This window comes from Chiloscyllium plagiosum, chromosome 11 (assembly GCF_004010195.1).
Source record: "Chiloscyllium plagiosum isolate BGI_BamShark_2017 chromosome 11, ASM401019v2, whole genome shotgun sequence".
Lineage (NCBI taxonomy): Eukaryota > Metazoa > Chordata > Chondrichthyes > Orectolobiformes > Hemiscylliidae > Chiloscyllium > Chiloscyllium plagiosum.
This window is the reverse complement of record NC_057720.1, coordinates 59,890,351-59,903,966: the sequence shown is the minus strand read 5'-3', so window position 1 is coordinate 59,903,966 and position 13,616 is coordinate 59,890,351. Positions and strand designations below refer to the sequence as shown.

The following is a 13,616-nucleotide window of genomic DNA, read 5'->3' as shown; positions in this document are numbered from 1 at the left end:
CATGGGGTAGGTTGGTTGGATGAGAGGATTATGAGGAATGATGGGCTTAAGGGGTGAGTGCATTATATTTTTTAAACACAATTGAGACAATGAACTGAGGCAGGCTTTCTAAACAGCCTGCCATCATGGCCAACAAGCTGCTGAGGTCAGTGGGTCCTGCTTTATCTCATCTTCTCGAACCCCACACCAGAGTATTGATCATGGGATTTGGGGTCTTTGCTAATGAGACAAGTCAGTAAATTGGGAAATCCCCCAATTCAGCTCCCCACTTTAGTAGAAAAAACCCAGCCTTAACGTGTCACTTTACTGAAGTATGGGTAGGAATTTTAATTTCTCAGATGATCCTTTAACTGAGGCCCCACGTGCACCCTCAAAGGAACGTTTTTTTTTTAAAGTCACGTGGTACAAGGATCTGAAAGTTTATGGGGGAGGAGCAGATAAATAGAGTTGAGGCCTCAATCATGGTCTACTGAACAGCAGGGTGGAACTGATTTGGTTAAATGATGTGTTGAGCTTTTGTTTACATACACAAGTGCTACCATATGGAACTGTGCAACTTTCCCACCACCAAAATCACCTTGGCTTTTTTTAAAAACTACCGCCAGTAATCATCTGTGTAGTTAATTAAATATTTATGTGCAGAGCCTGGTAAGTGCAATGCAAGCTATCAAAAATGAACAGGGGGTTAGGGTGAGAGGGAAGGGTCTAAATCAAAATGGATTTGTGCTCTTGTTTCTTATAATTACTATTAAAACCAGAATAGGTAAAGGTGACTTGGCTCATACTTATCCTTCAACCAATGACTCCAATTATCTGGTTATCTACCTTTGCTGTTTATGGGCCTTGCCTGTGCAAATTGTCTGCTGCATTTCTCTTGCACGAATAACTGCATAACTAATGTGTTTTAAGCAAAATACTACCAATGCTGGAAATCTGCAACAATTACAGAAAATGCTAGAGGCATCACCTGAATTCTGAAGACTAATTATATTGGACTCGAAACGTTAACTTTGTTTCTCGCTCCACAGATGCTGCCAGGCTTGCTGTGGTTCTCCAGCATTTTCGGTGTGCATTTCAAATATATTTTTGGTTGTAAGAGTACAAGATTCTGCAAGACACTATAATAAAGCATTTATTTTTCTTAAGTATCGCAATTTTAAAGGTCAGAACAGCATGGAACAATTAAATGTATTGCGATTTTTATGGATTATTAGATCATACCTGGCGCTATTCTAAACCTTTTGATTTAAACCAGGACTGGAAGCACCAAGTTATTCGTGGCTTACAGATGTTTAAAGAGTACGAGACAAGTAATCAGTTGTATTTTTAAAGTGACTGCACCGTTAAGCCCCAGGGAGTTCCCCCACGATGTGCGCCAACCTCGCACAAAACTACCATTCAAAGATAAATGCAAGACATGTTTTCCGAGACAAAATTATCGAGCCAGGTTGTGGGAACATGCAGTGTTTTCACAGTATTAACCCCTTATTCACAACATGCGGAAACCGATTTCTGTCCTTTTTTTGTGGGGGGTGTGAGTTCGTTTGAGGGTAGGGAGCCGAGTCCATGTTAAAACCTCCCTCCTGACGAGGGGAAAAGGTGTGGTGGAAACCGAGCCGGAGAAAGACATATTCCTCATGTCGACCGGCTGCCGGGGCAGAGAACCGTACCACAATGCAGGCGGGTTCCAATGAGGTTTGGCTGGTCCTTCCCCCTCGGCTTGGGAGTTCTGATTTCCAGCGGGACACCCCCCCGTAATTGTGTCCGGCCGAATGCGGTTACTTTGCTGTCAGTGGCAGTGCAGGGTGTGACTGTAGCACTGGGCTGAGGAGATGCAGAATGTAGCGGGTTCTCCCCAGGTAGCGGGTGGTTTCTCCCAGATGTCTGCCTGGAACAGTGTGTCAGCCCCAGCGACATTGTTGCCACATCACTGCCGGGTTAGATAGTTACAAAACAGCAGTTTCCCGTCCTGCTGACATCGTATCCGGGAAACCCACCTAACGGGACGTGATTTAATTATTTTTGAGGAGAATCTCTCTCTCTCTCTCATTCTAGTCCCGTTACTCGGCCACTGTAGCTTTGTTTCGTGCCTTCCCTCTGATATGAAATTGCTCGCTTTCCTCCACCACTGACTGCGAGCAGCGAAGACGAAAGGATGATGCCGAGCTGATCACTGGGGATTTCTTTTAATTGTCTCTGGCCGAGTTAATATCGCACCCCCGTGTAGCCACAGCGTTCCCGGCGACGTGAAGATGTTCCACAAACGAGTCGAGAATAAAACGGGCTGGTGTTCATTCGGCGGCACGATGCAATGACACTTGCTGGTATTGCTCCTCAGCAGACACTCTGAAATGAAATTTCTCGGGGAAATGGATGGCTGGTTGCTCTATGTCTGAAACGTAGGAACCACCGCCCGGTGCTTTTTTTTTCACCTGTAATTGTATTCAATTTAACGAGGATTGCCCTTAAACTGGGGACAAAGAAAACCACGGAACACTCAATTGTACGATAAATGCTGAATTTTAATCAGTTATTGCAGAGTGTTTATGTTTATGGAGTGTTATTAGTTAAACCGTGAACATAATATCAAGACTGGAAGTGGCGCCGCCCTCATACACGTCCAGATAACGCCTGAGTTTTTTTAACCCTGATTTGACGCCAGATAGATGGAGATCCACAAATGACTGACAGTCCAACATTAATGCGGGATACAGCAAAACTGTAAAGGCAGCTGTGTACATTAGGTGGTTTGATTGCACGCACGGATTTTGGTTGACTTCCTGCCGGCCTGGTTATTTGAAGCTTTGCTGCGGATACGTTATTTATTATTGATACAAACGAGCTGGCCTTTTAATTGTTATCCAGAACCCAGTGTCAAAGCCCACGTAGACTTAAGGCTGTGACATTTCTATTTACCTTTTAACACCGTGACTGGTTGGGTTTTTTTGTGCATTTTACCTCCTTTTAGTGTACAGTCAAGTACAAGCTGGAGAATGAAGGAGGTTTGTAGAATCTGTGCCCGGGAACTGTGTGGTAACCAACGGCGATGGATCTTTCACACAGCTTCCAAACTAAACCTACAGGTTATCCTGTCTCACGTACTGGGTAAAGAGGTATCTCGAGATGGCAAGGCAGAGTTTGCTTGTAGCAAATGTGCATTCATGTTAGACCGTATCTACAAATTTGACACAGTTATTGCAAGGATTGAGGCCCTGTCTATTGAGCGTTTGCAGAAGTTGCTCGTAGAGAAGGATCGTATCAAGTACTGCATAGCTAGTCTATACCGTAAAACTAATGAGGAGCCGAGTACTGACAACAAGGGGGAGGATGTTGCAGCGGAGAGCTCCACCCTGCCTGATGTTCGGTACCATGCTCTGCTACAGGATGACTTTGTATATTCTGGATTTGAATCATGGACAGAGCAAGGTGAGGAGGCCATGGAAACGCACAGCTGCCAGACTTCAGATACCTCCGGCTACAAATCCCGGAAGTGTCGCAGCTGTTCAGCCTTGCGTGTAACTGATGCAGACTATGAAGCAGTTTGCAGAGTACCTCGGAAGTTGGCAAAGACTGTTTCTTCTGATCCTTCCATGAAATGTGGAAGTAGTGTGGTGGGCAGCACAACTGCTGAGGAAGGTCTTGCAATGCCAGTCATATGTGAAACTATGCCCATTGGGCAGTGTGAGTCTAGGACATCTGTCTATGCTGACTCACTGGATAAAATGTCTCCAGCCTCTTCTGTTGAATCTCTTGGTCCTACGGTGGAGTCCTGCCCTGGGCACACTGGTGAAGCAGCACAAGTGGAAAAATGTGCCAAAGACGACAAAAGTCCCAAATCAGACTTTTCTGATAGCCAAGGAACCCATTCTTTGTTGCACAGACTAAAGCTAGACTTCATCCTTAGCTTAGTGAAGAATGTTGAATACAGGCCTATATCAAGTCCAAAAGGCAGCAGATTGCCAATTCCAGTCAGGCCTGCTCTACTGGGGTCTCAATCAAGTGGTACTTCGGTGGATGGGATTTCCAGGTCTCATTTACAGAACAATAGTTATGAATTTGTTAACAAAGAGCCCCTCAGGATGCACCTTACCTTTGACGTGGCAGATTTTGAAGAACTCTTTCAGGACATCCTAGATGAATATATTCCAATTTGTACCCAGGTATTTGAAGTATGATGGCTATCTAATTTGTTATCTTCCTATTATTCCTATCACCCAGTTTAACAGTTAGAAACAACAGCCATCAGAAAAATCTCTGTGTAACATTTGAGTATTTTAGTTTAGTTACTCAGTTTTTAAAGTTTAATTATCCATCCCTGTAGCTCAACACAAATAAACACGCAACGTGCTAGAAAAGTTCTTAGGACTGGCAGCATCTGTAGCAAGAGAAACAGAGTTAACATTTCAAGTCCAACGACAATGAAGAGTCAATGAATTTGAAACATTAAGCCTCTCTCTCTCTGTACAGATGCTGCCGGATATGCTGAATTTCTCTGGCACTTTGTGTGTTTATTTCCAACTTCCAGCATTCACTGTAATTTACTTTTATCTCAGCATAAATAGTTGTTGAACATCTTCTGATGTGAAACCTAAGGCTTTTCTTTTTTATTGCTTTCATGTGCACCATTAGAATGAAACTTTCTGCCATCAGAGAGTGGTCCAGTGACAGATACTGATTGACATGGATAAATAGTTTGTGAAGTATTTAATGCATTCTGTGAAGTCCTAATGTGCTGATTTTTATTTTTGCTCTTCTGCCATTTTTTTTTGCTAGATCTTTGGTAGGCTTTGAAAGGCTTGGGTGTCCACCTTAGCAACAGTGACAGCCCAAAGAATATTGAAGGACATGCACAGAAGTAACATTGGCATTGGTGAAAATGCAGCATCTTGCATCAAGCGATTTATCATTCTAGTCACTTGGAGTAAATCTCCTTTTGAAATATTGGAGATTAGTTTTTTGTTTAGAAAGAAGGGTCATCAGCAAGGCGGCACAGTGGTTAGCACTGCTGCCTCACAGCACCAGAGACCCGGATTCAATTCCTGCCTCGGGCAACAGGCTATGCGGAGTTTGCACATTCTCCCTATGTCTACGTGGGTTTCCTGCGGGTGCTCTGGTTTCCTCCCACAGTCCAAAGATGTGCAGGTTAGGTGAATTGGCCATGCTAAATTTCCCATAGTGTTAGATGTAGGGGAATGGGTCTGGTTGGGATGCTCTTTGGAGGGTCGGTGTGGACTTGTTGGGCCGAAGGGCCTGTTTCCACACTGTAAGTAATCTAATCTAATCTTAAAAAAAAGTGAGGGAAATCAGTATCGGAGAATGGATGACTCCTGCTGTAGATGGTAACCACCTGGAAGGCAACAGTCAATGATTTGCCCTGGAGAAGTAAATCGGTTCAGCCAAGTTTAATGGGTTGGTCTCATTAGACTGTCATTTTCCTACTTTCCTGCCATAATGGCAGTGAGCTTCGTGGGAAATGACTGTCTGGCTTTTAAAATTGGGCAGTAGGGACCTGGCATTGGGAACACAGGAGAATGGTCCCCAGGACAGGCCAGTTGATTGTTGGCACTTGGGGGAATTTAAGTTCAGAGGAAAGGGGGTGACTGAAGACCTTGTCATGTGGTCGAAATGAGCACTCCAGGGCCACAGTTTGCTGAACCTGTTCTGAATTTAGCTGCTGTTCCTGGCAGGTATAGCCTGGTAGGGAAGTCGGGACTGCTGCATTGCTTAGGCTTCGGGTTCACAAGATCCAGCCCCAATGATGTAATCGAAGATCAATTTTATTTAAAAAGACAGGACTGCCTTGGGATGGGTGTATTTGCCACCAGCCATTTAAAATTTATAGTCAGCAAGGTCTAGACTCCAAAGAGAATATGTCATCCCCCACCCCATCCCATTTTTAACTGCCCCTTCTGATTTTTTGCCTGGTCAGCCAGCTATAATTAAAACCCAAATTCCACCATCAAGTCATTTCAAGTCCAGTCTATCAAAGCTAGTTGCAGAGTAAAACTTCCTCTGCTCTCTCAACCAATACGGTTGAAGTAGAGTCTGGATTAGAGTAGTGCTGGAAAAGCACAGCAGGTCAGGCAGCATTCCAAGGAGCAGGAAAATCGATGTTTCAGGCAAAAGGAAGATCGGCAGGTAGGACAAGTCATGGGGACGGTGCTGACTGAAAAGTGTCAAAAGGATTTTGAGGTTAAAGTGTAAATTTTCTGTTTCCCATATCAGTCTCCGATTGAGACTGCTAATTATTACCAGTTTTTGACAGCAAGATTGTGCTATCTTGAGAAGAACAACAGTTACCACCCATGGAAAGGGCATACTTTTATATTATATGAGTCCAGATGTCTGAGGAAAGGATCAGAATGACAGTGTCACCTGTCCCAGTGTCTCTTAGAGTAAAAATGTTTGTAATTTACACATTTAAATTTCTGTCTACTTTGATCAAAAGAAAAAGGAGCATCGGAGGCTGAGGGGTGACTTTATAGAGGTTTATAAAATCATGAGGGGTGTGGATAGGGTGAATACACAAGGTGTTTTCCCTGGGGTGGGGGAGTCCAGAACTAGACGGCATAGGTTTAGGGTGAGAGGGGAAAGATTTGAAAGGGATCTAAGAGGCAACTTTTTCATGCAAATGGTGGTGCGTGTATGGAATGAGCTGCCAGTGAAAGTGGTGGAGGCCAGTTCAACCACAACATTTAAAAGGCATCTGGATGGATATATGAATAGGAAAGGCTTAGAGGGATATGGAGTTCATGCTGGCAAATGGTACCAGATTAATTTGGGATGTCTGATCGGCATTGGGCCAAAGAGTCTGTTTCCATGCTATACATCTCTATGACTAGGCATTCAGCCCTTTGAGCCAACTCTGCTGTTCAGTGAGATCATGGCTGGTCTTCTATTAAACACCATTTTCTTGCACAATCCATGTATCTGTTAATGTTTTAAGATGTAGAATTTTCTTGGTCTCAGTCTCAAATCTACTCAATGACTGAGCCTCCACAACCCTCTGGGTGGTCAGCTCCAAAGATTCTTCGTTGTCAGTGAAGAAATTCCTCTCTCCGTCCTGGAAGACCAGCCTTTGCTTTGTCCAGATTTCTAGATTACACACACACTGAAATACCCCCATAAAATGCAACTGTTATCCCAATAACTGACTCTTCAATACTTGGATATAGACCATCCAGGGGATTTATCTACCCTAAGTCCCATTCAATTCATATAATGTTGGCCTTTAACTAACATTTCTTGCATTTCTTCTTTTATCTTAGTCTCTCAGTTCCTCATTACTTCTGGGAAATTTTGTTATATTTCTGTCACTGAAGACAGACACATAGTATTTTTCTTTTTAGTTTCTCTGTAATTTATTTATCTGCTATTATAAATTCTCCTGACTTTGTTTTTGCAATGGACCCTCACTTGTTTCTGATGATCTTTCCTTTGTTACATACATATAGAAGCTTTTAGAATCCATTTTTGTTTATTGATAGTTTGCATTCATTCTATTTTCTTTTTCTTGGTCCTTCTCTGCAGAATTCTAAACTATTCTCAGTCCTCAGGGTTACCATTCTTTTGTCAACTTTATAGTTTTTTTTTCCTTTAGTCTAATGCAATCCTTTAATTTATTTTGTTGGTTACTGTTAAAACATTGTCCCTGCTTTTTTAATGCATTAGAGGTATGCATTTTTAATGTACGCTATGTATTAGTCCTTTAAATGTTAGCAATGCCTGTCTCATATCATACCTTTTTAATGTAGTCTGCCAATCTACCAGAGGTCAATTTGTGCCTTGAAGTCTCATCATTTTCTATCTTTAGATTTAAGTCTAGCTTCTGATTGAATACATAACTTGAAAGCTTAATGAGGAATGCTTTTGTATAATGGTCACTCTTTCCTAAATGCTCCTTCTACAATAAAGTTATTAATTAGCCCTTTTCTTCACACAATACGAGGCCTAAACTAACCTATTCCCTAGTTGGTTCCTCAATGTATTCTGCTAAAAGAAAACCTCATATACATTTCAAGAATTTGTCTTCCACAGCATTACCACTCTTTGGTTTACCCAGTCTATATATACATTGAAATCCTCCATGATTACTGTTTTATCCTTGATTAGAATCATAAAGTCCTAAAGCACAGAGACAGGCTCTTCACGTCAAACTGGTCCACGCTGATCAAAATGTCCATCCACACTAACCCTGTTTCCCTGCCCATATCCTTCTAAACCTTACCTAACCATGTATTTGTCCAAATGCCTTTTAAATGTTAATGTACCTGCGTCAACCACTTCTGCTGTCAGCTCATTCCATATGCGTACCACTGTCTGTGACAAGCACCTCTCATTTCTTGATTTATATTATGACTTTCGTTGTCACTGCTGTTAGGTTGCCTGTAAACACTTTTGCTGTTTCTTCAACTGATTCTACATTTCAAACTTTAAAACTTGGGGGTCATCACTTCAGCCCAAATGTTGTCTTTAACGGAGTCAACCGACAACATTTTCCCAAATTCCCGCCTTTCCTAAATGTCAGGTATCCATGGGATATCAAGATCCCAGTTTTAGTTTCCTTGTAGGCACATCTCTGACATGGCTGTCAGGTCATATATATGAATTTGTATTTTGGCTGACAGTGCATTTGCTTTATTCCAAATTCCACAGGATTTCAGATGCAGAGCCCTTAACTCAGTTTATTTTAATTATTTTTGTAAACTCTGACCCTGTCTGCTGGCACACTCTTATTATAATTTTAGTCTCATGTCATTCTCTGATTATCATTACCTTTATTGCTGCCTTGATCTATTGCCTTATATTTCCCTTTAATTTACTCAATCTTCTGGGGATTGGTTTAGCTCAGCTGGCTGGATGGTTGGTTTCTAGAGCAGTGTGATGCCAACAGTATGGGTTCAATTCCCATCACTGGTTTGAGGTTACCATGAAGGACTCTCCTTCTCAAACTCTTCCCTTGCCTGAGGTCTGGTGGCCTTCAGGTTAAATCACTACCAGTCGCTTCTCTCTCTAATGAGAGAGCAACCCCTATGGTCTGGTAAGAATATGGTGACACAACTCAATCTTCTCCAAAATGATCTCTTTCCATCTCTGTTTAGTTTAAACCCTCTGTACTTCCCTAGCTATACGACTCATTGGATTAGCCCTACACAGTTCAGTTCTAGCCCATCCTACTAGTTTGAGTTCCTCATGAATTGAAACTCATTTCAATTGTTCTGTGTTCATTTCTCCACACTAGTTTTTTAAGCCATGCATTCCTTTTTCTAATTGTTGCCTTGCAGCAATTTGCATGTGGCTTAGATAATGAATCCAAGATTATTACCTGGTGAGTTTGCTTTGTATTTAGTACAAAGCTCCTCATATAGCCTATCTAGAACCCTATTCCCCAAACTTGCCAAGACTATTGATACAAATATTCAGACACGCCCCCACAACCACCACCACCACCATGACTTCCGTCACCAAACTCAACTTATTGCATATCCTCTTACTTCCATGCACATCTGAGCAAATATCCTGAACCTTGGCACTGGACAGGCAATACTGCAATCTAGGATTATCACTCTTAGATCAGATAAGGGTCTGATCTCCTTAAACATGCTATCCCCTACCAACAATTTCTATATTGGCAAGAATACTTACATCACTCCAAATGATAGAATAGGCTGGAAATTGTCATCTTCAGATCCCTTCCATCAGGACCAGGGATGAAGAGTCCAGCAAAAGAAATAGCATGAGGCAGCTTGCTCTCCAGAAACACCCCAATACCACCTTTTGAGAATATACCACATTTTAGATTAGATTAGATTAGAATGGATTACAGTGTGGAAACAGGCCCTTCGGCCCAACAAGTCCACACCGACCCGCCGAAGCGAAACCCACCCATACCCCTACATTTACCCCTTACCTAACACTACAGACAATTTAGTATGGCCAATTCACCTGATCCGCACATCTTTGTGATGGTGGGAGGAAACCAGAGCACCCGGAGGAAACCCACGCAGACACGGGGAGAACGTGCAAACTCCACACAGTCAGCCTGAGGCGGGAATTGAACCCGGGTCTCTGACGCTGTGAGGCAGCAGTGCTAACCACTGTGCCACCGTGCTGCCCTCAGGTGACCGGCCTCTCACTTGCTCCCCCTCCCCATTTTCTGTAGATGTCTTGGAACCCTTGCCAGTGAAAGCTGTGAAAATGACACATCAGGCTTTGAATGTTTTATATTATCATAATGATGTGTGAACATGTCTGTGAACCATTCATGCTAGAAATTGATCAGCAAAAATCATTACTACACGGTGATTACTGTTTTGTGTTCATCCAGATGATAGATGTTCCTTCTCGAATGTGTAACCAAGTGTCAGCATTGAGCAATTTCAAATTTGGCAAATTGTGCAGAGCAAAAGACCATCTGATTTGTCCAAATTAATGCCTTTCCTCACCCTGGATTTGTCATACCTACCACCTCTCTGTCCATCAGACAGATTTGAGGTATAGAATGTCTGGTTGCAGATCTACTTCTGTTTTTAAAAAAAGAGTCAGTTAACACCCAGAGCCTAAAATAAAAGTGGAAAATGCAGGTTGTTGATGTCAATAACATCTTAAATTAAAATGACATCCTTGTCATATTCCAAAAATGCTTCACAGAAAATAATTGGAAGAGATTCATAAATCTGAAAATAGTCATTTCACTTGACTGCCTGTTCTATGCTTCACTTTGGACAATGTTAAACACCTGAATATTTAACATTGACCAGCAAGTAGAATAGAAAATAACCATTCTGATTTCTGACCGAGATTTAGTATAGGCAAGGATTACTTTGAAAAAGAAGAGACAATTAACCTTCGCTATTAGAAAGTATAGGTCAGAGATAGAGCTGTAACATTGAGTGGTGTAAATTCTCTTCCTGGGTGTATTCCTCATACACGACATGTTAAGGATCCAATTAATTTATCCTTGTGTTATATTTCCTTCAGAGGTTACTGTTCTTTCCAGTGTTCCACCATTTGATCAAGGAATCATTTAACACCTCTGGTGACCTGAGAGTACTGCTTTTTCAGGGCAATTTAACTTTGCTAATAACATTACTGTGCACTACAGTAACTCAAGGCTCTTTCAACAGTACTTTCCAGACCTGTGATCTCTCTCTCACCTTGACTTATTGCCTTACCATTTCCCTGTAATTTACTCAGACTTCCCCAAAATTACCACCCTCTGTAAATTCCTCTCTGGTTTTCACACCATACTGGCTTGGAACCATATCACTGGTTGACACTAGGTAAAACTTCTAGAACTCCCTTAACCGTATGTGGGTGGACTTACACCACACAGATTGCATCAGTTTAAGAAGATAGCTTAGAAACACACTTTTTGGGCTGATTAGGTATAGGTAGTATGGTTTCCTACCAGTGATGTCCACATTCCCATGAATGAATGAATGCATGATTAACAATTATACTGCAGATTTATACAAAGACTATATAAAATTGTTAAATCCAGAAAACAGCTATATATCCACTTATAGGTTTATGTCCAATATTGAATACAAGTCTGTCATGTTTGTGTTTTCAATCATGTAATTCTAATAAATTAACCCTAAACATTAATTCTGCTTCTTTCACTGATCAGGCAGCATTTTTAGAGATATTTTGTTTTCAGTCCCAAAATTGCTGAGCCATTCATACTGTCATGAAAAAATATTTAAAAAAAAAATCTTACAGTTTAATAGCTGCTCTCAAATATGTTTTACTAAAATACTTCTTGCTTCTAAAGCATCTTTCTTATTCTCTATTGCACTTATAAATTTCAACATTCTGAGAAATGTCATGGGGCTTAAAAGACCAACACTCAGCAATGCTATGCGGCATTTGCTACTGACATCATCCATCAATCACTGGACTGACTTGTTCAGATAATGACATTGCTGTCAAATGCCCTCTTAACATATACTGTGCTGCTGACATATGCTATGATGCAAGCATGCTGGTGTGAACTTGGCTAATGAATTTTGACAGGTCCTTTCAATGTGGGAGAGGTATCACCATGAGCTAATTATTAATTCCCCTCTACATATGCCTGTTTACCGAAAGCAAAGTGGAATTTTGCCTGTGGTCATTAATTTCAGCTTTACCATCCTCATCACTACCTTAATGAAAACAGCAAAATCAATTTACATGAAGAATCAAACCTAGAAAAATTATAGGCCAAATGGCATAGGATACAGGTAGTGCATTTCCACACCAATCTGGTCTGTCCATTCATTTTTTTTAAAGAAAGCAATTATACTGTGAGTGGTTATATAATTCCTTTCTTCATTTCAAACTAACATTTATGTTCCTACTTTGCTCGAGTTTTTATTCACGAAGTCTGACTGTCTTTCAGAGAGCTTACAGAAGTGTTAAGAGTGTCCATTAGCAACCCTGTCTGCTCTTGGCTTCCTAAAACAATTACAAGACAAAGTCAGATCTCAACTGATAGGTTCCTCTACTGCAAGAGAGAAAGGTGCAGGAACATCAATTAGTTAGTTGTAAGCAGTGAGCCTGGGGTTAAGCAGGGTATGAGGCAACTGAAAATTTAAGAAAGAAGAGTCACGAAATGCCTAAAACTTGCTGAGATCTCTCTTCACCTCAGTGGTAAACAAGTCTTCATTTGTAATGGTTTCAGCTAGCAGTGAGAACATTAACTCTACAGGGTATTCTGATAACTCTTTTTCAATTTATTCAACTTACCCAATGCTACCTCCACTGAATGCTCAGTAGCAACTGTGCACCATTCCCCAGTCTCATCCATTTAGCAGAGAAGCTGATCCGAATGATTGTCAGTTCAATAATCTACACATTTGGGAGGCCCTGAGGATTGTTGCCTAGATCTGCTTCAGCAATAAGTGAAGATGCAAACCCGATATTAATTTTTCTCCCCTACTTTTATGTCCAATGAAATGCATATAAGGTTTATATCAGCAACAAACAGACCTCCAAACTTAAGTCATGATTTCACATTTCAACTACTCAAACTTGCCATTGATTGACTTGGTGAACATTAAACATGTTTTCCTTGTCATCCAGGGATAAATCTGAACTGGGTAACACTCCTGATGCAAATGGTGGCAATCTTAATGTCAGCTACAATGATTTTAGTCTGCACTTGAGTCATCCCAATGATCTTTAATTTCATATTCTTGCAATCCATCAGAGAATGGGGAGCCATAACATTGAGTATTAAATAGACAGATACATCCATGGACTTAGTAATTTTAAACATTGTCAGGTTTTGAAGTCATTTCTTGTGCAGGAGATTTTTTCCCTCAAAGTCTGTCTCAGATTAGGAAGCTGCACGTATGGTGATGTTTGAGTATTGGGGCCAAATGGTTGAGGTTGGTATGACAAAGTTAATAGATCAGCTGGTGAGCATGCAAACACCTTTTTGTTACTTTCTACGATTCTGGCTGAGAGTTGTAACACTTATTCCTGCTGTCAAGACATTGTGTTTGTTAATTAAATTTATTGTGATCATTTCCATTTAATGATAGTCAGCCATGGCTCATATTTGCTACTATCACAAGCTGAGAATAAAAGCCACAAAAAAAGCTGATGTTCAACTCGCATGAGTGGCA

At 41.2% G+C, this 13,616-nt stretch overlaps 1 protein-coding gene across 1 annotated transcript in view; it reads left to right on the top strand.

The window, feature by feature from the left end:
- The first annotated feature begins 301 nt into the window (after nt 1-301).
- Nucleotides 302-13,616, top strand: part of LOC122554446 (phosphodiesterase 4D interacting protein) — a 161,417-nt gene continuing 148,102 nt past the window's right edge. The window contains exon 1 of the mRNA XM_043699507.1: nt 302-4,160. Within this exon, the coding sequence (XP_043555442.1) occupies nt 2,994-4,160 (1,167 nt within the window). The 5' untranslated portion in view covers nt 302-2,993. The remainder of the gene's footprint in view (nt 4,161-13,616) is intronic.